The sequence below is a fragment of the Taurulus bubalis genome (assembly GCF_910589615.1).
Source record: "Taurulus bubalis genome assembly, chromosome: 16".
In the NCBI taxonomy this organism is placed as follows: domain Eukaryota; kingdom Metazoa; phylum Chordata; class Actinopteri; order Perciformes; family Cottidae; genus Taurulus; species Taurulus bubalis.
The window spans coordinates 16,568,006-16,591,573 of record NC_136604.1 but is presented as its reverse complement, the minus strand read 5'-3'; the positions used below and the strand labels follow the sequence as shown (position 1 = coordinate 16,591,573).

At 40.6% G+C, this 23,568-nt stretch overlaps 1 protein-coding gene across 1 annotated transcript in view; it reads left to right on the top strand.

Annotated features, from left to right (window-relative positions):
- Positions 1–23,568, top strand: part of fhod3a (formin homology 2 domain containing 3a) — a gene marked incomplete at its 5' end in the record, with an annotated part of 56,562 nt that overhangs the window by 22,166 nt on the left and 10,828 nt on the right. The window contains 14 exons of the mRNA XM_079231755.1: positions 5,256–5,323; positions 6,825–6,930; positions 12,290–12,384; positions 12,878–12,989; positions 13,165–13,259; positions 14,246–14,389; positions 14,557–14,792; positions 14,991–15,017; positions 16,197–16,310; positions 16,805–17,224; positions 18,067–18,120; positions 19,171–19,305; positions 20,251–20,301; positions 22,440–22,657. Of these exons, the coding sequence (XP_079087881.1) occupies positions 5,256–5,323; positions 6,825–6,930; positions 12,290–12,384; positions 12,878–12,989; positions 13,165–13,259; positions 14,246–14,389; positions 14,557–14,792; positions 14,991–15,017; positions 16,197–16,310; positions 16,805–17,224; positions 18,067–18,120; positions 19,171–19,305; positions 20,251–20,301; positions 22,440–22,657 (1,875 nt within the window). The remainder of the gene's footprint in view (positions 1–5,255; positions 5,324–6,824; positions 6,931–12,289; positions 12,385–12,877; positions 12,990–13,164; positions 13,260–14,245; positions 14,390–14,556; positions 14,793–14,990; positions 15,018–16,196; positions 16,311–16,804; positions 17,225–18,066; positions 18,121–19,170; positions 19,306–20,250; positions 20,302–22,439; positions 22,658–23,568) is intronic.

The following is a 23,568-nucleotide window of genomic DNA, read 5'->3' as shown; positions in this document are numbered from 1 at the left end:
TACACAAGTTAGTTTGTTCAGTTATTGTGCCACAAGTACCTGTTTTTGGGTCAAGGCAATTGCAAAACACAGTTTATAGGTAATGTGTGTTTTATTAAAAAAGAAAGTTGGTTCATTTAATGCATTTGAACCCAGAGTTTACTTGTAATCATGTTGGATTAAACCGAAAACATCAGAAACAAGTGGAAATACATCATTCTGCTGGCAGACTTTTTGCCCTGCTAAAAGAAAATTAAAATGTTTAAGATGGAATATGGGACTAAATGACTCGTTAAGAGTGACATATAGCAGTGCGCGTGAGGTCATGGTGAATAAGTGTGCACAAGAACTGCGAGTCCTCCAAAACAAAACAGTAAAACTCCGAGCGAACCTATAAATGAAATGTGCCTTTCTGTCTCTCCATCTGTCTGTCTGCACTCGGCGAACACAGGCACTGGCTCACACATGGGCCTGAGCACACGATCACATGTGCGTGCACGCACACACACATTCTACACAAGCACACGCACAAACCACAATGACACATCCCAGCTTTTTCTTGTGACAATAATAACATCTAGGGCCAGGAAAAAAAGGAAAATGACCAACAAGAGACACTGGGACAGGCAAATCCTCCCTTCAAAAAACTTACTTTTGCAATTTTCCTCTCCTTCCTCCTCACATATTCCCTCATCTACTCCTTTTTCTCTCAGACCAGTGGAGGGCAACTAATTGATTGTTAAAGTGTTATCTTTCTCGTTTGTGTTGTGTTGTTATTTCAGTCTCCCTCAAGGGAATACTAAGGCAGTGTTGTTTGGCCCAGAGGTTGAAGGGGAGAGTCATTTGTTTGAGTTATTTTCAGTCTGAATACGCCATCACTCCCAAAACTCAGACAGCTGGATCTCTAAACTTTGCCAATGGGAAAATGGCTCATTGATTATTTAGCATGTCAAATTCTGTTTACTCTGGAGCTGAAGGGTAATTATGCTGACGAGACTTTGTTCGCAACTATCAGGTGATTACAGGGTATCGCCATGCCAACATCAATGCTGGCATGACTGCGAGACAGCGCACTGCAAAAAAAACAAAAAACATCTTAAGTTTAACAAATTTGGACGTTTATGTCAGCTAAAAGTGTGAGGAACTCAGTCAGTGTGTTTGAAACAAGAAAATAAAGACATTTGATTCAATAAATAATGTGAAAGAAGGGGATTTTATTTGGAAAGAAATGAAATGACCTCAACCATCTGGCAGATTTCATGACTTGTCTCACAAAATGTTTTAGTATTCATTGCTATATTATATGACTGTGGAGATGGTTGGCTGTTACATAAAAAAAAAAAGTGTGGTGGTGTGCGACCTCTGTTGTCTGACAGCTTATAGTGTACACCATCTGCAGCCAGCTGGGTGAGATACCCCTCACGTGTGAGCATCAACATTAGCCTGCACATGGCGGGTCTTTCATGGGTCCATGCATCGTGATGCTTTCATCGTGAGTGAAAGTAAACAGATATGAAGCCATGTAACATTATCACGTTATATAATGGCTTGTATATATGTCTGCCGGGGAAGTAGAAGGTGCAAGGACGTGAGGTTTCTTATAATAAACCAGTCTGTAGGAGCTATTTATTGAATATTATAAGTTAGTCATGTTGTTTAATTCTAGTTGTTTGCTTATTTAGGTTCGTTTTTTGATGTATTAGGATAGTTCTTTCTTTTGATAGTTTTTAGTTGAATTATTTGTCGTTGTTTACTTAGTCTTTCGATTGGTTATTGGTTTATTAATTAGGTAATGCTATGGGCACCTGGGGTTTACTTAAAGGAGTAGGCGGGTACAGGACCGGGACGCACCTGGGTAGGCCTATGGTTTTTTACCAGCTCGACATGGGGGAGGCAGCATGGGGGGTTTCTTTGTTCTTTTGTTTGTTTGCTTGTTTTGTTAAGTTGCAAAAATTTCTGAAAAACCAGACTCCCGCATGGACACTGCATTTTTTAGCTGCGCAATTTACATACCTACGGTGCATCAGTGGCTTTTTGATTTTGTTTTATTTTCTTTGATTTATGTTTATTTCCTTTTATTCACGGGACAAATGGCCACTACACAGTCCGTTTTATTTCAAATAAATGCATAGAAAATGACTTGGAGAGGTTTCCATTGTCAGTATGTTGCAGAGAAGTAAGACAAGAAGTATAGAAATCAGACAATTATCAAACTTTTGCCTAATATAAAAGAATTACATCAAAGATTACATTCAGTGTGTGTTTATTTACATTGCTGGTTGTTGATCCCCGTAAACTCTAGCTACTTATAATGGCCACCTTTTCGCACCATTTGCATCACCACAACGAATCAAGCCAAGTTTGAGGTTTATCACTGCCGCTGACATGCCCCTGATGGACAGCAGACATTCTGGGAAAGGTGACCCTGACAGCCGCCTCGCTCATGGCCTGGTGAAGAACGGGAACATTACACGTGAGCGACTGATCGTTGACCGTAAAGGGCCAGGCAAAGTGTTCCCTCTGTCATCGAGTGGCCACTTTATTTCCAGGGAAACCTCGAGAAACGAGAACGTGGAGGTCCAGACCGAACTGGCCGTTTCAATATAGGAGTTATGACTGAGCCATAGTTTAGGGGTCTGTTGTGAATTATCGAATGAAGTCATTGCACCTGCCACTTATCTGTGTTCTCCTTATGGAAAAATAGCAATAAACCAAATGAAAGGTCACATATACGAGTGTGGCTCATCATCATCTGAGCTGATTCATTATTTAAATGTATTTTCTTTCTCCTTTATTTTTAAAGCGGTTCTGTGTATTTAGTATTCTGAGGTGACGAGTGTGCACAGGCTGTTCTCTGTGAAGCAGGTAGTGATTATGCCAAAATTATCTCCGTCATTTGAGGGTAAATGTGAAGTCGGTTGGGTTTCGCACAAACACTTGAACACTGTGTTTTAATAACAGAGATTACCGATCCAATACCAGTGTTTAATTAATAAGCTGAACGCCTCATTGTGAGGTTATTCCTTGTGCGTCAGGAAACACCAGGCTTGACTTCAATATTGCTCTTCTAACTTTGTACAATGCAATCTAACAAATACATACATGTATTTATAACTTTACTCCCTTGTTATTATGTTAAAATACTAAATTGTACACAAACAAAAAAAGATGGTGCATCCCTAAACTAAGCATCTTTTCAATCAGCTGGACAAACTCAGAAAAGGTTCAGAATCAACATTTGACTGAAGACATGGCGGAGACATACATGTTTGTGTATTTTTGGAAGGGGAATTCCACGTCTTTGGCTCTCTCATTTCTCTCCTCAGCCTTGATTACCCAGAAGCAATTGGCTTTCTTTCCTCAAATCAGACCCTGGCCTGTACTCAGTGGTCACCACTTTCCCTTTCTCTCTTTTTTCTTTTCTCTTTCTGTCCTGTTCTGTCTTGTCTTTCCATTCCCTTCTCTTAGTTCACCTCTTTCATGTTTGCGTGTAAATACTCTTTCCTCTCTTTCCCACATGTCATTTTCTTTGGAGTCACTTCTTGGTTCCCACACATGGAGAATCATTGCCAGTTGTCTCTTGGCACTAATGATTTAATTACCTCTGTCGCAGACGATCACAGATGTACTTAATGAATGCTGATCTCACAGAAATGTTCTGTGAGATGGAGAGACAGACAGGCCTGTAATTATTTGTCTGTATGCGGAATGATAATGATTTTGACCCTGGCCTTGGGTTAGCCTTGTCTAGCTTAGCAGCGGTTTCCACTGAGCTCCAGGCAGCCGGCCCTTACCTCTGGACGCTTTAACCCCCTCCTGATGGATTTACAAACACAGATTTTCAAACCCCCTGCTGACACACAGCAGAATGCACAAATGTTCATACAACTGAACAGACTGTGAGCTTAATGCAGAGCACACATGCTGGTAAATTACTGTGTAGTATATAGTATGCAAATAAATAATGGAAATCAGAACTTTTTAGTTTTTAACAAAATGATCATTACAGATCAAATATCCAAAATCAAAATAGTACAAATATGATGACTGTAATAGTATTAATAGAACACATACTACAGAACATGAACATACCAGAAATATGTAATAAACCCCAGGTACTAGCCAATCAGAGGCAGAGTATCAAACTATCGTAAATAACAAAGAGGTCATGCAGATGAGAGGACATATCAACATTTCCCCAAAACAATATTGCACTCTTATTGCTAGTGTGCCATTGGTTGCCACTGTCTGTTATTGATTGTTTATTTACACCTCACACACTTAATCAACACATACATACATACTTGCACTTTTGCACTTCTACTGTTTACAGTTTAATTTAATTCCTAAATCAATACTGTGCTTTTCTTTCATCCCAGCTATTTTTATTGTTTTTTTTTTTAGTATTATTATTGTATATATCTTTCATCCCAGCTGTTTTGATATCTTATTTTCTGTCTTTAAATTGCTGCTACTTCACACCAAATTTCCCCTTGGGGATTAATACAGTATATATTCATTCATTCTTGGTTAAGCTACTGCGTGGCGATGGTGGCACACGGGCCTAAGGCTGCCTACCACTGGAGGAAATACAAAAACACAAAGTACAGTTCACGGGGTCACAATTAACAACATTTTAAATCTCAGTAATATGATAGAAGTGATCTATTTGTGTTCAAGGATAATAGTAATCATTTTGAATATCAGTGTGATGGTATGAGAGCTCGTATAGTCGTTGGTTCTGAGTGCTTTCCATGTTGTGACCTGAATACCTCACCGTTGAAGCCCGGGCCAGCAGCTCATTAACATTCCAATAGAGCTCTAATCACTAGTGCAACGTGTCTGTGTGTGTGTGTGCGTGTGTGTGTGTGTGAGAGAGAGAGAGACCACGCACGTGTTGCTCTGCGAGTGAAAGTGTGTGAAGTGCCTTGCCTCAGGTGGTCAGAACCGAGCGGTGTGATTGGTTCCATCGACTCCCTCGGCGTTCCTCTGCATGTCAAACAATTGTGCAACTTTTACACAGCTGAGACTCATTTTAGTTCCAAGTTTTATTGATCCAGTCATGAAACATGTGAGGATTGGTGAGCGATGAAAGGTGCACCGGTGAATGAACAATACAAACAGAATGTGGCGAAAGAAAGTTTGCTTATAAAGTGAAGTCGAAACATTTTTGAGATTTTGTATGAGCTTTTTGAAAAGAGTCACTCTACTAAGCCTTGTTACTGTTTGTTGAATTATAGAATAATAACCACTACTTTGTCTCTTTCTCTCTCCAGAAAGACTGTATAATTCCAATGGACGTGACTTGAGGAGGGCACTGTTCTCTCTTAAGCAAATTTTTCAGGTAACACTCGCATATTTCACATGCAATTACTGTCAGTTTGTTGTTGCAGAATACAGCTGGTTATTGTGGCCGCCGTGCGCCTCCATGATGACAGGGATCTCCATCAACGTGGCGTTTCTCCCTCTGTGTGTGTGTGTGTGTGTGTGTGTGTGTGTGTGTGTGTGCGTGTGTGTGTATCTCTGTGGGTGTGTGTAGATCTGTGTGTGTGTGCGTGTGTGTGTGTGTGTGTGGGTGTTTGCATTTGTTTTTGTGCGAATCTTTATTTTAAGAGAAGAGTCAGCCACCTAAAACACCAAGTGCATTTTCTAGAACACACACACACATACACACACACACACACACACACACACACACACACACACACACACACATACACACACACTCACAGTCGTGTTTCCATCGCATTAAAAATACATTACATTTACTTGCTACTTCCCTAACATAGCCTTCACCTTAAAGTATAATGATTTACATTACGGAAACCTGCATTTTGACACACACACACACACACACACACACATACGCATACACACACAACGAAGCGCGTCTAGCGCGTCTTCAGCATGTGTATGCGACACTTCCACCTTCGGCAGAGCAACTGATGTAGACCAAACGGGGACCGCTGTAATGTCTCATGCAAAACAAATTAAAGTTGACATTTTGTCCCATCAGTCATTACTCATATGAGTCATTAGTGTTAGTCAGACTTATGTGAGTTGCTAGTCAGGTGACTCGTCAGTCACAAGCGAGTCACGTGGGTCGTCACCATGCTCTTTTCCTTAAAGCAACTAAGTGGTTTTGTTGCTCAAACCTAACTTCCTGTCAAGACGGAAGTTTATTTTGAAAAGACACTAGCTGCGTTATTTACCACATTGGTGTGTGAAAGTGAAACAAAACATGATGTGAGATCTTTGAATTACTGCAGTGATTGAGTGCTATTGTAAGTATCATGAATACAATTTTCACACACAAAAATTGCAAGCAAGTAATGAATGAAAATGTCCTTTACATCTCCTCGTCATTCCATTGCTGCCACATGAAGCTTTTTACAAAAAAAACACACAACCTCTACCAATGACACGACTTATTGTTGACCTAAAACCCTACAGTGAAATGATGCGTCACAGTGTTGAAAGCAACCTGAGGGCAGCATTCTTTGAGTTTGGCTAGACAACTTCCTTGAAGTGCTTCCATCACCCTTTTAATTGAGTTTTTGTTCTGAGAGATGATTTTGTCAAAGCAACACATTGAGAAACACGTGTCTGTTGACATGAAGAGTGTGTCAGCTGGCCTGGACACGTGGGGGATTGAAAGTCGATACTGTCAATGTAAATCCAAATCCTGCACGTTACTGACATCTTGTGGTAACAAAAGAGAATGCAACTTGAATATGTGAATACAGTGATGATTTGTAAGAGGGATTATGTGTGGCTCTGTATGTACACAGTTTGTGTTCATTGTTTTAACGTATTATATGCCCGCTCCTTCTCTTTCACTTCAGGATGACAAAGATCTGGTCCATGAGTTTGTGATGGCTGAAGGTCTGACGTGTCTCATCAAGGTGGGAGCAGAAGCTGACCAGAACTACCAGAACTACATACTAAGAGGTATCGTTTCTCTCACTCGCTGATGATCATATTCAGATACAGTATTACAAGCATGAATAAGGACATTAATATGAAATATATTTAAAACTTTTGTTAAGGTAAAAATAAATTAAAAAAGAACAGAACAAAATAAAATAGTAAACCTATGTAAGAATCAAGAAAACCTGCCTGCAACGGCAGATTTGACGTCTTTAAAGAAAAATATATAATATTAATTATATTAAACATTAGCAAAGGTTTTCAGAATATTAATGTAACATAATACGTTCTGTGTATGTGTGGGTTATCATTATGCACAATTAAAAAACACAAACCTAACAGAACCAATAAATTAAAATGTTTAAGATTATGATTAATACCTAATAACTATAATAATATTAAGGTTAGTAGAATAAATAAACCCAATATATACTTTTAATACTGACATAGTGCATTGTACACAGTGCATATAGTGTTTGTCACTATAACAACCAAGCTGTCATGAATAACATGAATAATGTGCATTAATTTGCTGAAATATAAACGTGAATATGCATCAGCTGGTATTCTGTAAATCTGATTGGATTTTGCAGGATAACTTCGTAACTTTTCCTTTCTGATGTAAAGGTCTTGGCATGGCCTTTTCTCTCTCTCAACATGTATGTCTGTTGTTGAGGAGATTCCTCCTTCATACAGTCTCCTTCAGATCTCGTTTCCTGATGATGATGTTCAAGTGTTTACTGTTCTCCCACTTGTGTGGTCAAAATTAAAGTTTAGTATTATATAAGTGCTATCAGGTCCAAACCAGGAAACTTGGCTGTACAAACAGGGAGAAAAGCTGCAAAGGCGTCTTTTATAAATACTGAGCTCAAAGCTCATTCAGTGAGCGCAAAACCACATCTCAACAACTCTACGTGTCTTTTTCTGTAATAGATAACAGTGGAAAACAACACCACTGAGGCTTGAAAAGAAAACTGCATTCATATCTTTTTTTTCTACTATTTGTCTGGCACAAGGTATCAAGATTTGCTTTCTCAATCTTTGTTTTGAATCGTTATTTTTTACAGAGAGTTCTCCATTCAAATCCCCTCACAACCCAACACCAATAAAACACTGAAGGGAAGATAATTAACAACTTTATTGATATAGAGTAACACACAATTAACAAACGTGTTTTTCAGGTGTAACAAGGAAACTGGATTGAGTAAAGTTCAGTTAAAAATAAATGATTGAAGTGTTAAAATCATCCGATGCCTTGATACAATAAATCATCAGATATTGATTTAAAAGCTTCTTAACCACTAGATTCTCCATATATTTTCTCATCAAAGCTGGTAGTTTTCAAAGAAACCAAAAAACTTCAAAACAGTTACAAGAGCAGTGTACAAGAGCACACACCCAACACAAATAGAGTAATTTCTTTTGTGAACAAAAACAACATTATTGTATATTTAACATAAAATTGTGTGTTCATGCAGGACCCATATCATTCATAGTAAGAAGCTGATTGACAAAAAAAAGTGTCATGCCGTGTAAGTAATAAAGCTATAATGTAGAAACAAACTCCTTATGTTATGTGTTTGTGTTTTTGATCTTTCATCCCAAGTATTTTGGTCGTAGCTTTGTTGCGGATGGATTAATGGATTAAAAGATAATAAAATATAGTTTTACATCGTTAAGACAGTATAGTAGCAGGTACGAGGAGGCATAAACCTGGAATGCAGATCTTGAAACAACAGACAATGAGACACCTGCTCTGTCTCTTCACAGAAACTTATTTTCAACATGCGGTAAAATAAGAGTAACAAATGAACAATGAAGTAAAAGTTAGGAAACAACACATCTTCCGTTGTTTTATATGAAGTGTCTAACAATCAATAACTCTTTTTTTATCAGAACTGTGTGGGTGGAGTTTATTGAAAGGGTTTTCCCATCAGCCCTGCCCACATCACAGCAGTACCCTGTCATGTGGTATAACAACACAATATAATGCGTTTGTGTTGATGATCTTCCATCCCAACAATTTTTGACAGCAATTTAAAGATTGAAGACAAACAGACACTTGCTCTGTCTCTACCAAAAGATTGATTTAACTGCAGAATAGAATGAATAAACAATACTACCAAGTAAACCGGCGTCATTGTCACTGCTTTCATGGTCATTTATTTCCTTAATCAGAATGCCGTACGGTCGAATGGAGCTCCTCACTATCTGTGTCTCCTCTGCAGGAGAAGCTCCTTGGTGAACAGGAATGAGCCAGTAATCAGGTCGTTGGCAAATCTTTCTCATTTCAGGATTGATTCGATTTTGCAGGATCACCTTGTAACTTTCCCCAGTCGTCTCCGATTTGAAAGTCTTGGCATATTGTTCACTCTCAGCAACATGTATGTCTGGTGTTGAGTAGATTCCTCTGCCGTACAAAGCTCTGCCCCCGGCTTTGTAGTAGCTACTGATGATGCCACTGGCTCCATCTAAGCTTGTTCCATGGTAGGAAACAGGCCATTCTCCAGGTACAGAGTGACTCCTCCATCCATTTGGGCCCAACCAGGCGTCTCCATCTGGATATCTACCTTTGACCTTTAAGCCTATGCGGTACCAACCTTTTGGGCGCTGGTAAAGCTCATCACCTCTCTTACACTCAGTCGAGTCAAAGATATTAGTGAAGTCGTAGTCATATGCAGAGTCAAAAAACATGTTCCCATCGATGAAAAATTGCTTCCCATAAGTCTGTTCCGTCCCGATGAGGTTGTGGAGATGAAAGTCTTCAACAGACAAAATGTCTGCTGGCGTCTGGCATCTTTTCCTGTCATAAGCTGCTACATTTTGTCCAAAAAGTGAAGCTATAACTTCAGCCTTAAAGTTTGAGTCCGTATACATGGTTGAGGAGGATGAAAACAAAGTTTCTCTCTTCTTCTGTCGTTCACGATGTGTGTGAGCTGAGCTCTGTCTCTTCACGGAAACTTTTTTTCAACATGTGGTTAAATAAGAAGAGATTAACTTTCACTTTCATTTTGATGCGTTGACCTAGAATAAACTGCGCTGCTTTGGCACACAGCAACAGAGGAACGCTACGACAGAAAGCTGTTTCACATTCTTGTCTTTGAAAGTGTTTCACACATTGTTCTTCTACTGACTTTAAAGTAGAACATGTAAATGAGCAGTACATAAGTGATATATCAGTAAGGTGAGCTGAACATCATAACAGGAAACTTGGCTGTATATCAAGGAGGAAGGGAAGCTGCCACGTCTACATTCATAGATGATGAGCTCAAAGCTCACTCAGTGAGAGGGAAACCACACCTCAACTCCTGGACATATAAAAATAAAAACTAACAATGCAAATGCAGTGGAAAACACTACTGAGGCTTGAAAAGAAAACTGCGTTCATATCATTTATATTTTCTGCTTTTTGTCTTTCATAAAGTCTCAAGATTGGGCTTCTCAATCATTGTTTTCAATCATTATTTTGTACAGAGAGTTCTCCATTCGTCACTATAAATTGTGTCAAACCATTTGTATTATAAGGACTGTGGTGTTTTGTTTGTTTTGTCAGGTCACAGAGTTGCACAACCGATGGTTAAATAAACGTTCAGTTTCTAGAGTCTCTGTAGGAAATCCTCTAACAGCCCAGCACCAATAAAACACTGAAGGGAAGATAATGAACAACTCTTTATTTATACAGAGTAACAAATGAACAATTAAGTAACATGTTATTTTGGGTGTAATACGCAATCTGGATTTAATAAAGTTCAGTGAAAAACAGGTTATTGTGATATTAAAAGTATCAGATTACTTCATACAATAATCATTAGATATTGATTTTCTTAAACCACTCAGAACCACTTCTCATCAAAGCTGGTAGTTTTCAAAGAAACCCAAAAATTTGTTTTCAAACTAATATTTTGCGATCACAGAAGGAACAAATTTAATTTTGCGTCATTGCCTAAATCTAAAATAAATTGTGCTGCTCTTGCCCAGCAACAGAGGACAACTACGACAGAAAGCTGTTTCACATTATTGTCTTTAAAAGTATTTCACACATTGTTGTTCTACTGACTTTATTAAAGTGGAAAATGTAAATGAAGAGTATAAGAGTACTATATCTTTAAGGGGAGCTGAACATCACAACAGGAAACTTTGCTGTATATCAAGGAGGGAGGAAACCGTCAATCTATTCATAGATACTGAGCTCCAAGCTCCAAATGAGAGGGAAACCACACCTCGACGCTTGCAAAGAGAACTGCGTTCATATCATTTCTATTTTGCTTTTTGTCTGTCATAAAGTCTCAATGTATCAATATTTGCCTTCTCAATCTTTGTTTTGAATCAATGTTTTTTACAGAGCGTTCTCCATTTGTCACTTCAATTTATACCAAACCATTTGTATTATGAGTACTTTAATAATGGACACAAGACACTTGTGTGGCCTGTGTCAGCCAACGGTCTTCTTTCAAACCTCGGATGGTATCTCGCTATGTTTCTGGTGCTGGTAGTCTAGTTTTTATTCTCCAGTACTATCTAGTGGAATGTAATGTTGGCTTGGCAATGCACATCACATTTATCATTAATAAATGAAGTAGCTTACCATGTCTATATTCAATACATTTTCCCATTAACATTTAATTTAGTTTATGCCGCACATTAATTAGTTAGTTTGCGATAGGTTGCAAATTTGGGATCCAAGGGACCCCCGAGAGCCTAAGTGTACAACATTCATTAATATATAATTGTTTGTAGGTTCAATATGGAAGATGATGATTTATGTCTGTGTTTTAATATGTATTTTTTAATTTACCTAATTTTTATTTTATTTTTTGTCTAGTTTGAGGTAATGTGTAACTTATATAAACGTATATATATATATATATATATATATATATATATATATATATATATATATATATATATATATATATATAAAGTTAGTTTGCTTACAACTAGCATAGCTAGCTAACGTAAGTAAGCTCATAATGTTAATAGTCCAAGAAATATAGACACAACTTTACCAAATATGGACATATACATACATTATCCCATATCAAATTATCTATTAAAGTTGCATCCATCCATCACAGAAAAATCCATTTATATTTTGGTTCAGTGTCCACTTCAACTTTCTAACCAGGCTGCAGGTTTCTGAGGAGGCACATCTCCTTAGACACTCAGTCCAGAAGTCAGAACATCTTTAACAATACCACTTATGCTTGAAAACAATTACATTTCCAAATAATTTTCATTTGCTCTGTAGATAGACCTGTGTGCTGCACACAGTTGCCATTTGGTGCACTTGGTTGGTTTGTTTACAGCAAGTGTTGAATCATCTTTCTATATTTGTCCTGTCCCTCTAACTTTTTGTTTTGTTCTCCTCCCTCTTTCTCAGCTCTGGGGCAGATCATGCTGTATGTCGATGGGATGAACGGTGTCATTGGACACGCTGAGACAATCCAGTGGCTGTACACTCTTGTTGGCTCGAAGGTATAGACCAGCATCCAGAAAGAAAAAAAAAACCCTCAATGAACACACAAACACACACATATACACACACTCAAGCAGGCCATTGTATTCTGTGTCCTGACTTGTTGGTGGTTTCTTTTGTTGGCCTTGTGGTATTTTCATAACTTTGTGAAGATACTCCTCTCCGTTGCACTTAAAGTATCAGTTTTGACTACAGTGGCTGAAGCCCAACATTACATTGTTCTAAAAATGGCTTTCATTTGATTGATATTCAAAATGTACATATAGTAGCAGATTTAAAACAAAGGCACTCCCTATCTTTATCTAATATTACACTTGTACAACTTGGAATAACATCATTGAGCCATTGTATCATCATTGAGACATCATCTGAATAATAAACAAGCATTAAAAGATCTATAATGATGCAAACATGATGTCACGATAATATGTCCCTTGTTTGTATTGTTTCTGTATCTGTGTGATTTTCTCGCTTTGTATTCCCCCGATCTAGTTCCGTCTGGTGGTGAAAACAACTCTGAAGCTGTTGTTGGTGTTTGTGGAGTACTCCGAGTCCAATGCCCCGCTGCTGATAGAAGCCATTTCTTCTGTGGACACCAAGAGAGGTAATAAATCAGCCAACACACCACCAGCTGGGGGAACTGGTTCTCATTCATTATTCTGTGTTATATACTGTATGCTGTCACTATTTAGTTTGTGGCCCAGGTTGACATATAAGGAGGGGTGGTTGCATAGAGAGTGACAAAGTATTTCATGTTTTTATTTGTCATGGATTTCCAGGATGCAAGCCGTGGTCCAATACGATGGAGATTTTGCATGAGAAGGATGGTGTGGACACAGAGCTGCTGGTCTATGCCATGACCCTCATCAATAAGGTGCCCACGCCTGTAGTGTCTACTGAATTTTATTTAATAATGTTTTTGTTATATTATATGACTGTGATATAACGACTGGTACTACAGCGGTACTTGGGGAAAAGACTCGTGCTGTCACAAAAGAAGAGAAACGGGAGAATTCTCAAAATCCAACCAGATATTTTAGGCACATAAAATACGTAAATATTCACTTTCAGTGTGGTAAATGACTAAATGATGCTGGTGGATATATCTATATATATATATATATATATATATATATATATATATATATATATATATATATATATATATATATAGCTGCAGTACAGAGATACAGTACAGCAGCATCAGACTGTCACCTCTCAGCCTATAGATCGAACAGCTGTCATGGTACAGGTTGGTTATTAACAGACAAACCCTAACAATACCTGGTGATTCTTTGAAATATGTATAGCCGTTCGGATAAACAATATCCAATGACTGTGTTGGGTAATTTATCCACTTGGAGGGGCGAAGACTGAAGGGGAAAGAAGGCAAACCGATCAACCTTAGTTTGTACATGTAAGGTCACAAAATAATGATTTGACATATCTGTAAAACAAACGTTTGTTTAACAAGAAATACCAAATGCAACTTGTCATAATTATGATTAAACACACGTCAAACTGCATTGGCATTTTATAATCCCCCTCACAAAGTGGCGCAACCGTGTTGTTTTTGCAAAAGTACCCATACTGTATGTGCCAGTCAACTCTATAAAGCATGACTTTTCTTTCCTTGATTTGTTATTTATTAAAACAAGATATCCCAAGGTTTCCCCTAACAATTTTGAGCAGGTGTGTTGGGTCACACTATGTTTTAATACTGCTGTTTCAGGGATTTTCTGCCCAAACCATCATTGGACATGCAATATTACAATATTTGCGAATTCAGCCACTTAAATCAAAGCATTTAAAACCTCAGTTACGCCTCGATGACTTATCGGTCTCCTTTTCTCTTTGCAGACTCTTGCAGCACTGCCTGATCAGGACTCGTTTTACGACATGGTCGACGGTCTGGAGGAACAAGGCATGGAGACAGTGTCCCAAAGACATCTGGGGAGGAAAGGCACAGATCTGGATTTAGTTGAGCAGCTCAACATCTATGAGGTTTGAGACACACAAAGTCATAAGATCACAAGGAAGATATTGTCAGCTAATTCATTTAAGATTTCAGCTATTATGTGCTTTTCACCTCCAATAAATAGGACTCCATACAGTATATACAGTACATTTGCTTCATATGTCAGTTCACACTCAATCAACTTTTCCTCCAGATGAGCCTACGGCATGAAGATGGTGACGATGACAGCCAGCATCCACCAACGGGACGCCCGGACCGCCGACGAGTCAGCCTTGGGGGCGGTGACAAAAAGCGCGGCCTCGAGAGAAGGCGGAGTCGCAGGGCCTCTCTTGGGCGATCCGGTCAGGCCTCCCCCTGCGGCTCTGCATCCCCACAGAGAGCCGGCTTCCATCCTTTCAATGGACAGAGAGCTGAGGACACGAGCGAGAGGTGAGAGACTGGGAGGATGAAGGAGTGTCAAAATTAACAAGTTACAGGGATATTTTACAGAGGATCATAAAGGGGTTGTTACAGCAGGTGTAACGAATGATTGCTGCCACATTTTTTGTTAACCCTTTTGAGAGGCACGTGTTAACTGAGTCCAAGAGGGACGTACTGACTGTCTTGTACCAACGTTTTCTGCTCCAGAGCTCTGTCAGGTTTCCTTCCATCCATGTAAGTTCAAAGGTCTCTCAGAAAAAAAGTTCAGCCGCTGACCTCCGTGGCCTTCTGCCGTTGGTTCCCTACCCCTGCTCACCTCCATGCTGTAACATACTTATGTGTCTCGTGTCACAGTGAGCTTTTTTTAAATTCTGCATGGAAATACTGGTGCAGACTTGTGCTCCACTGAAAGTGATACAAAGGTTCTCAGCAGCTGCACAAGCCTTCAGGGTTTGTGATTCTAATACAAGCTTACACTTCATTAAACCATCACAGGCTTATTTCAGTGATGTGTGTATGCACAAAAAAGGGGAATTTAAAGCCGGTTGTCGCTGCTAACATCAGGTAAATCTTTCCTCTTTACGCCCTCGTCACGTTGTCAGTTTGTGACGGAAGCAGATCATGTCCCGTACTCCGGCTAGCATTAACATGGTGGTTGTGTGCAAGAGTCTGCATTCTAGCACACATTTGTGTTTGGAAACGAAAGTAAAATTCAACACAGTTGTGTGTGAATCCACTTGCATACTGTTGGTTGGATGAGGTGATGGTTTGAAGTCAAAGACTGCTTCTTATCATGCACACACAGAAAAACAAACAAAACTTGTATTGACCGTCCCATTCGTCACACACACATGGCTCTGGTCTTGTGGAACAACACCTGGCAGCACACTCCGACTCGACTACAACATCTTTCATCTGGTTCCACTAGGCAACGCTGTTGGGTGACGCTGATCTCAAGTCAGTTCTTCAGCCATGGCTTATGCTCTTCTCTGCATTCCTTTCCCTTTCCATGTCAACTTCTTCTTGTGCATGTACAACCTTCCCGGACACATGGAGTGTGTAATGTGAAAAATTCATCCCCCTTTCCCCTTTTTCATTTCTATGTTTTATCTTGTCTTAAACCTTTTCTTTTTCTGTCATTTAATTCCTTGTCCATGTCCTTGTCTGTTGCCTTTGAGCGTCATACATGTTTTTGTGGTTTGATTGTGACGTTCTTAATATTATCTCCACACATCAATGTCATCTAAGTCTCCCTTCATGCTAATGCTCTCTTCCGTCTCTATCATTTCTTTAAAAGTGTGGTGATTACCGTTTGCATGCTTATCTTATGTATCGCATCATCTCTCCCTCAACCCTCCCCCTCAAATTTTCCACCCACCCATTCATTCATCCTTCCCTACCCGACCTCCACAGAGAGGAAGAATGTGAGGATGGGATAGAGGAGGAGGAAGAGGAGACTCCAGTGACTGAGTCTGATTCGGATGAGCAGGAGGGGGCTGATTCAGTGTCTAAACTGACCACCCTCAGGTATTTTAGGACATGGTGGTAACATGTAAATGAAGTAATGACCTTGTGGTCTTATTGTATGTAGGCGGTCTTTATATAAAGCCACAAAGCTATTTACCGTAAACGTCGGGTTACAAGCCGCTCCTACGGACGATCAGTGTCCCCGCTGCTGCTAGCTAGCGCTGCTGCTGCTACTGCTACTGCCCACGTCCCCTCTGCCCAAGTCGGGTGTCGAGCCTGGTCAGTTAGCGGGGAAGTAACGGAGCGCTAGCAGGAGCCCCAGCTGGCTACAGCCGGGAGCTAACGGAACACTGACCAAAGGTAGTAGCGGCTCGTAACCCAACGTTTACGGTAGTTCTCTTTTGTCACTGTTTTCAGTTGTATGTCTGGTTGGTTTGATCTCCTTGTGGCTTATGTACTTGGTTTAGGCTCCAGTAGGTTACACATTGTACTACTTCTCTAACATTTGCCAGTTTTGTCCATTTATTCCTCTCAATCCCTTCCTTTGTTCCTAGCCCGGCCAGGCACCTTCCAAGCATAGCTCACCGAACAACCGTCCAGTCCATCACCATCACTTCCAGAAAGGAGAATATAAAAGAGGAGGAGCAGAGGAATCGGACTGAACCACCTCCAGCACCCACCCTCCACTCCCCATCTCATCCGACCTTCTCTCCCCCAGTCTCATCCCCTCTCAGCCCCCCAGCACAACCCTCTTTTCTGGCCAGCCTGCTGGCCAGGAAGAGGTCCATTGTCACTGTCCCGGCTACCAACGAGGTCAGCCCGCCATCACGCGGAAGCTCCCGTCCCACCCCAGAACGCCTGCCTTACATGCCCCACTCACCCTTCCACCTCTTCTCCTATGACCTTGACGAGGAGCCGTCGCCCCCGGCTCCGCCCAAACCCACCGAGGAATCACCCAAAACGACTTCTCCCAGGTTAGACCGACGGACGGGAGAACTCAATCTCCCATGAGTTGAAGAAGCACAGAAAGCTTTCCTTGCAGCTCTCCGATGTTCCACTTGCACTTTTTCAATTTCCACTTCTCTTTCTAGCTTTCATCCCCCTTGCACCAGCTTGGATCTCTTTGCACCACTTTAGTTTTTCATCACCTCCGTTTCTCACCAGTTCTTCTCACTTCTTTGACTGCACGGCTTCACACCTTCAGCCTGTCAACTCTCTTATGATCACCTGTTGTTCCTTCACACCTCTTTTTCTGAGCTCTGTCAATGCGTGGATCGTTCACACCTGTTTAAAATCCTTGCTTTGTTTCCCACTGCCACAGCTTTTTCCTTCTTTTCAACGACTACTGTATATCTATGTAGCATATACTTGCTTCTTAGTATGATTATTTAGTGGATCTATTTACTGTATTACTGTGTAAGATCTGTTTTCTTGCTGGATTAGGACTGTATTTCCATATGAAGTTATAATAATCCTATATTCAGATGTTTGCTAATAATTGTGCATATTTACACTATTTCACCTCTGGATAGTGTTTAAGCGTCTGTGTCAACAGTGTTTGCCCGGCTAAATAACTATTTTAGTATCTCGTAGTATTATCACTCTTTTCCTCGAATCTTCCAGAAACATAAGGAAAGAAACAACACAAGTGTTGTGAATCAATGGCCTTTAGTGTTGCACCAACAGCATTCCTGCTTTGTGACAAGGTGTCACATTCGTTTGTCGACACCAGCTTTGGTCAATGTGGTGTCGTGTAACCGGGTGACTGAAGATGTCACTCAATGTCCCCCATTTTCTCACCCCTTCTCTCACCCAGGAATGGAGGTCTCACGTCCTACTCCTCCCTCACCCCAAGTACCCCCAGCTCCAGGTGAGAGGAGAGCGCTGACATGCGCCTGCACACATACATAACAACATCCTTAAATTACACATGCCATGTGTGCCATCTGGTGTATTCATGGTGATGACGTACTGAAGTGAATTTGACTCAGCTCTCTGGTTTCTCATGTGCAGAGCTGTTCATATACACCTCCACGGAGAATACAATCATGAACACATCATTTTACGGCGTGTTACTTACATACTTACACACATAGAAGCATGTGTTGTGTAAAGTTTGTGGACAGATGAAGCTGTTTTCTACACATTGTATCACAATTGTGCAGCAGATTCAAATATCTCAGTGGAAATTTGCTGATGAAAGAACAGGGATGCTGATGATTCATTGGCCAAACTATTTTGATTTGACGTTGGATACAAAATAATACAGGGAGTCACGGGCTAAACAATTGTGAATGCATAGTTTGCAACCATACAGTGCAAGAAAACCAGTGTTTGTAGACCAGAGATCACCATGTGGCATAGAAAATACATTGTCTATCAAACTAGCCACATTACAGTATCAAACAGTTTAACATTTGACATAAATTAATTAAATAATCCAAAACTCTAATACAGTGTGGCGGACATAAAATATTATTATGTTATATGTAAATCTGGTAATAAGTAAAGTAGTACCTTGCCAAATATTGGTTAGGGCCCAATTAATAGATTATGATGCAAATATGAAGGCAGAAATGGTGAAATATTGTGAGAGTAACGTAACATAAGAGGTTAATGCAGAGATCATTTCACTAATTTAGTCGACATCAAGTGTTTTAACAAGGATGGGCAATGTGCATACAGTGCAATTAATTAGAAATATGCTCAAGCCATATTACAATTTGTTCATTCATTTAAAAATGGGCGGCGTGCCACAGTCGGTCCCCGCAGACTTACATCTTTTGTACGTGGCTCTTTGGAGAAAAGTTTATTGTCACAGTAATGTGGAGTGCTTAAAAACTCAAATGGTGCTTGAGAATCACAGACTGTGCAGTTGTGTCATCCAAACGTTGTATTATGCTCTCGCTCGTTCCTTCAGGCCGGCTTTGGGAGGCCTTCTGTCCTCCTCTTACCGACAACACCAGGAATCTCTGTCGGCCGAGCGAGAGCGCCGCCGCCTGGAGAGAGAGGAGAGACTGCAGCGGATAGAGAGAGAGGAGAGGAACAAGCACAGGTGAGGCACCGCTGGCTTGGTGGTCATATGCATTGAATGTGTTGTAACTCTGTTATGTTGTATTCTGTATACGTGACATCTATCACACTTCTGTCAATCTGGGGAGACGGATCCTCCTCGGTTGCTCTCCCGAAGGTTTCTTCCCTTTTTCTCCCCGTTGTTTTTTTGGGGGAGAGTTTTTCCTGAACCGAGGTGAGGTCCCGTGATAGAGGATGTATTTAATATAAAAATAATGAGGAAAATTTGTAACTTGTGATTTTGGGCTATACAAAATTTGTTATATTCCTACACAGCTTAAGATGAGAGAAGGAGAGATGACGTCAAATTAAAATTAATTAAAGGGTTACTCCAACAATTTTGTATTATACGTATGTAAATATGAGGGGCTCACAAGCTCACATATTAAATTAAAAAGAGTATTTTATGAGGCCCCCTCGGCCTCTTAAATCAGGTTGTACCTAATTAATTACCAATTGAAGGTGCAAGATGGTTGCTGGGCAACCAGCGGAGACTACAGGAAGTAACTGCGCTCGGCCAAGAAATAGTCCAGCAAATAAACCCTCCATAAAACCACAACTCGTCATTTCTAAATTTTGCAAACATAAGAGTGGCATCTTTTCATCTATTGGTCATACAATCAAGGACAGAATAATATAAGCATGACTGCATGAATTAAAGTTTAAAAAGTTGATTATACATTATTGAGTGTGCAAAATAAGTGCAAAAGATAAATGAAAATATCTGGATTTGATACATTGATTTTTTTTTACAATGATTTTACCGTGCGAAGAAATTATGGAATTATGGGTTACACGAATACCTTGACTGCTTGTGCGCATAATGCGCACACGTGTCATATTCACAGTGGCAGGTCTACAGAGGACCACACTGCTGTAGGGTATGATTATCATGTTTTAAAATGTTCTGTGTGTGTGTCTCTCACAGCCGCGGCTATGTGGATAAGATGGAAGAGGCCCGGCTTGCGCGGGAGGAGAGGTAAGTGTGTGCACTAAATCAAAACAACACGCTCACAGAACAGCTGAACCCACAGGGAATATGTTTCAAGGGTTCGGGAAGCTTGGTAATTGTGTAATTGTTTTCAGGTTAAAAAGGTTGGGAGTGTACTGAACCGATTTTCTTTGCTCTGTCTGCCGTGTTTTTTTTTTTTTTTTAGGGAGCTGTATTTTAACTGCCGCGCTCTGCCAGGGGCTTGATTGTTTTGGCTGCGCGCTGTGAGAAAATTAAATTCCTGGATTTGTCAAGCCTTTTGCACCCGATGCACGTGCGCAGACACACTTTTTACTCACGCACGTGCACGTTTAAAGACACACAAAGAATTTTCACGAGGCTAATAAATATATCTTTGTGTGCAAATGGGAATCACAGGAAACGAGGGATTTACCCAAGAGGGTGAGGTCACAATCCAATTCAGGACGGAACATACTCAATTCAGGAGGTGATTCAGTATCTCCCCAACCTCTTCAACCTGAAAACAATTACCCCATCTTGTGTACTTCCCTGTATCGGCTCAAAGCTCTTTCAACCTCAATTTAAAGCACCGTTGATGCAATACCACACATTGTGAGAGTGGAAAGAAATCTAGGAAAAGAAAGACGAAAAAAGAGCAGTTTGATTCAACACCAGACGGAGGAAACAAGCACAAGACAGAGAGGGACAGAAAGCCGTGGGAGATGCATCCACTGGAGAGGTTGATGTATTGTGGTGTATTTCACGGTTATCACCCACAAGTTCTCTGGTTCATCGGTCTGACAAGATACAGCACTGTAACACCTGGGCGAAAAGGGCTATGAAATATGATGGCCGTCATGACAGACCACTCAGTCTAGAAATGATTGTCAATGCCGTGCGTACTAGAGTTGGACTGAAACTGGATGCCTGAAGCATGTGGCAAATATTGCCACTGGATACCATTTTTATTTCTTCCTGGAACTTTGGTTCATGATCAAATAAAATTTAAAAAAATCATGACAATCCATGTTATATCATCGTCATTCACGGTATCACTCATGACAGGTTTTTAGGTCAATATTTCACAATACATAGATATTGGTTGAGTACTGCTTGAGGACGCATAAAAACAGCTTATCAAAGAGTTATTAGAATTAGAATTTATAGACATAATTTATAGACATTATTAGAGTTAGAATTTATAGACATAAATTCTTTAAGTGATCTGTTTTGCCAACTCAACTCCTTTTATTTTTTTAAATAAAGACATAGAGCATATTGACGTTTTTTGGTCCAAGCACACAACACACAGTTGACTCACTCGCTCTACTTGACCCTTAATAAAATGCACAAACACACACACACACACACACACACAAATGTGGGTATCCAGTTTCCTCAGACCTCTGAAGTGGTCTGATGCTAATGAACCCTGAACAGAAGCTCTACACATTCATGGTATGGTGGGAAAGAGGAGGGGTTAGAGAAAGAGAGCGAGAGAAAGGGTTGACTCAGTGCCCTTAATTTTTGTTCTGGCTGGCAGGTTGAGTGGTGAAGTTTGGCAAGGGGGAGAAAGAGAGAGAGCAAAGGACGGGAGAGGAAAAAGACAAGGAGAGCTGATCGAGGCACATCTTGAACAGGTTTACTCTGATTCACTTCTGATGTTTGGCCTTTCAGCAGCCGACCTTAACTTCTCCCCATCTCTCCCATTCTTCTCTCCGGTCGTTCTCCTTTCCTCTCCCTCCTCCTCCATAACGCTGCCTCTTCTCCTCCAAACTCCGGTTGCACATTTGGACTGCTGGTCATAACTGAGCATTTAGCGAGATAGGAGAGGAGAGGAGAGGAGAGCAGGATGGTGGAACTCCCGACTGCAGGAAATGAAAGATGAATGCGTTGAATGCTTTGTTGAGGATAAATGGGACGAGATAGAGGAGTGAGGTGGGCTTATAGAGTTGTTCTTAATTTAACCATCGAAGCTAGACGTTTCTGATACATTCAAGTAAATATGCAGAGTGGTTACTAGTTTAGTGTCTGGCAATTTGTATGGCAAGGACCAACGCTGAGTGCAGCACTGCTGAGAAAGGCAAGACAGAAAGTGCGTTGTCTCTAACTCTATTTCTGCCTCTCGCCTCCTCTGATCCTCCCTCTCACTCCTTCTCTCTCAGGTACAAGAACGTGGAGCGTCAGGCGGCGGAGGAGTACGAGAGGGAGCACGTACGGGTGCCGAGGACTCGCCCTGACCTCAACCTGACCTTTGAACCTGCGGAGGCCTGGCCCTCATCATCGCGCAGCAGCACCCCTTCCTCCTTCGCCTCCCAGGAGGACGCGGAGGCTGACCTCGAGGCCGAGACCCCCGCCACCTCCTACCCGCCCTCTGAGACTGGTAGGACAACTGAGAATATCATATGTCTACGCACGATGAACTGTAGTGACTATGGACATGGTGTCTCTGTGGGGATATGAGTTATGTACAAGTCAAAAAGGCTTAGATGATAAGACTGACATGTAGTCAACTAAACGTAGTTTAAAATGGAACCTCTCCCCTGCTTGTTTCGAGGACTTAATTACAATTCTGTAGCCAAATGCCACCTCTTACAATAGCATTCAATATAACTACGGCTCCTAGGATTGTGTTTGTTTCTCATGCGCGTACTGTTATAATTGCAACCACAAGCTAATATTCACTGTGAACACTGTGAGTAGTTGTATGAAACAGTAGCAGACAACAGCAGAGCGCAGTAAAGAGAGTTGGTTACCTTGCTGAAGAGTTGGAGTTTACTACTATACTATATACTGATTCGCTGTCAAAAAAAATGCATAAAATGACCACGTATTGTTTTGTAGAAGTATTTGGATGAGGGATTTCTGTCAGTGCGGATAACAACAAGATAAAACTGTAGTAACGATGGATCACACACACGCATCGCTTCCTGCTTGAAGGCAGGCAATCTGAATCCAGCGTGAGAATGATGGATTCCACCGCTAACAAGGACTAAGTAGACGGTTTGTTACGAAATGTAAATACATTAAATGAAAAGAGGACATAGCATGATATACATAGCATTAAAAAAAGACGTAAAATGTTGTATCTGCTGGTTAATACTTATAATTAAAACCAGAAGGTCGTCACTTCAAGTCCCAAAAGTGTGCCCCAGAGCAATCATTCTTAACATTAAATTGTTTCAGTTTGCAGCCTGCCATTTAAATTAGCATGCAGGCGTGAGCAAAAATACATTACAGGGAAATAGTGAGGGAGAGGAGGGGATGCAATCAGGGAGGTGGAAAGAAAATATC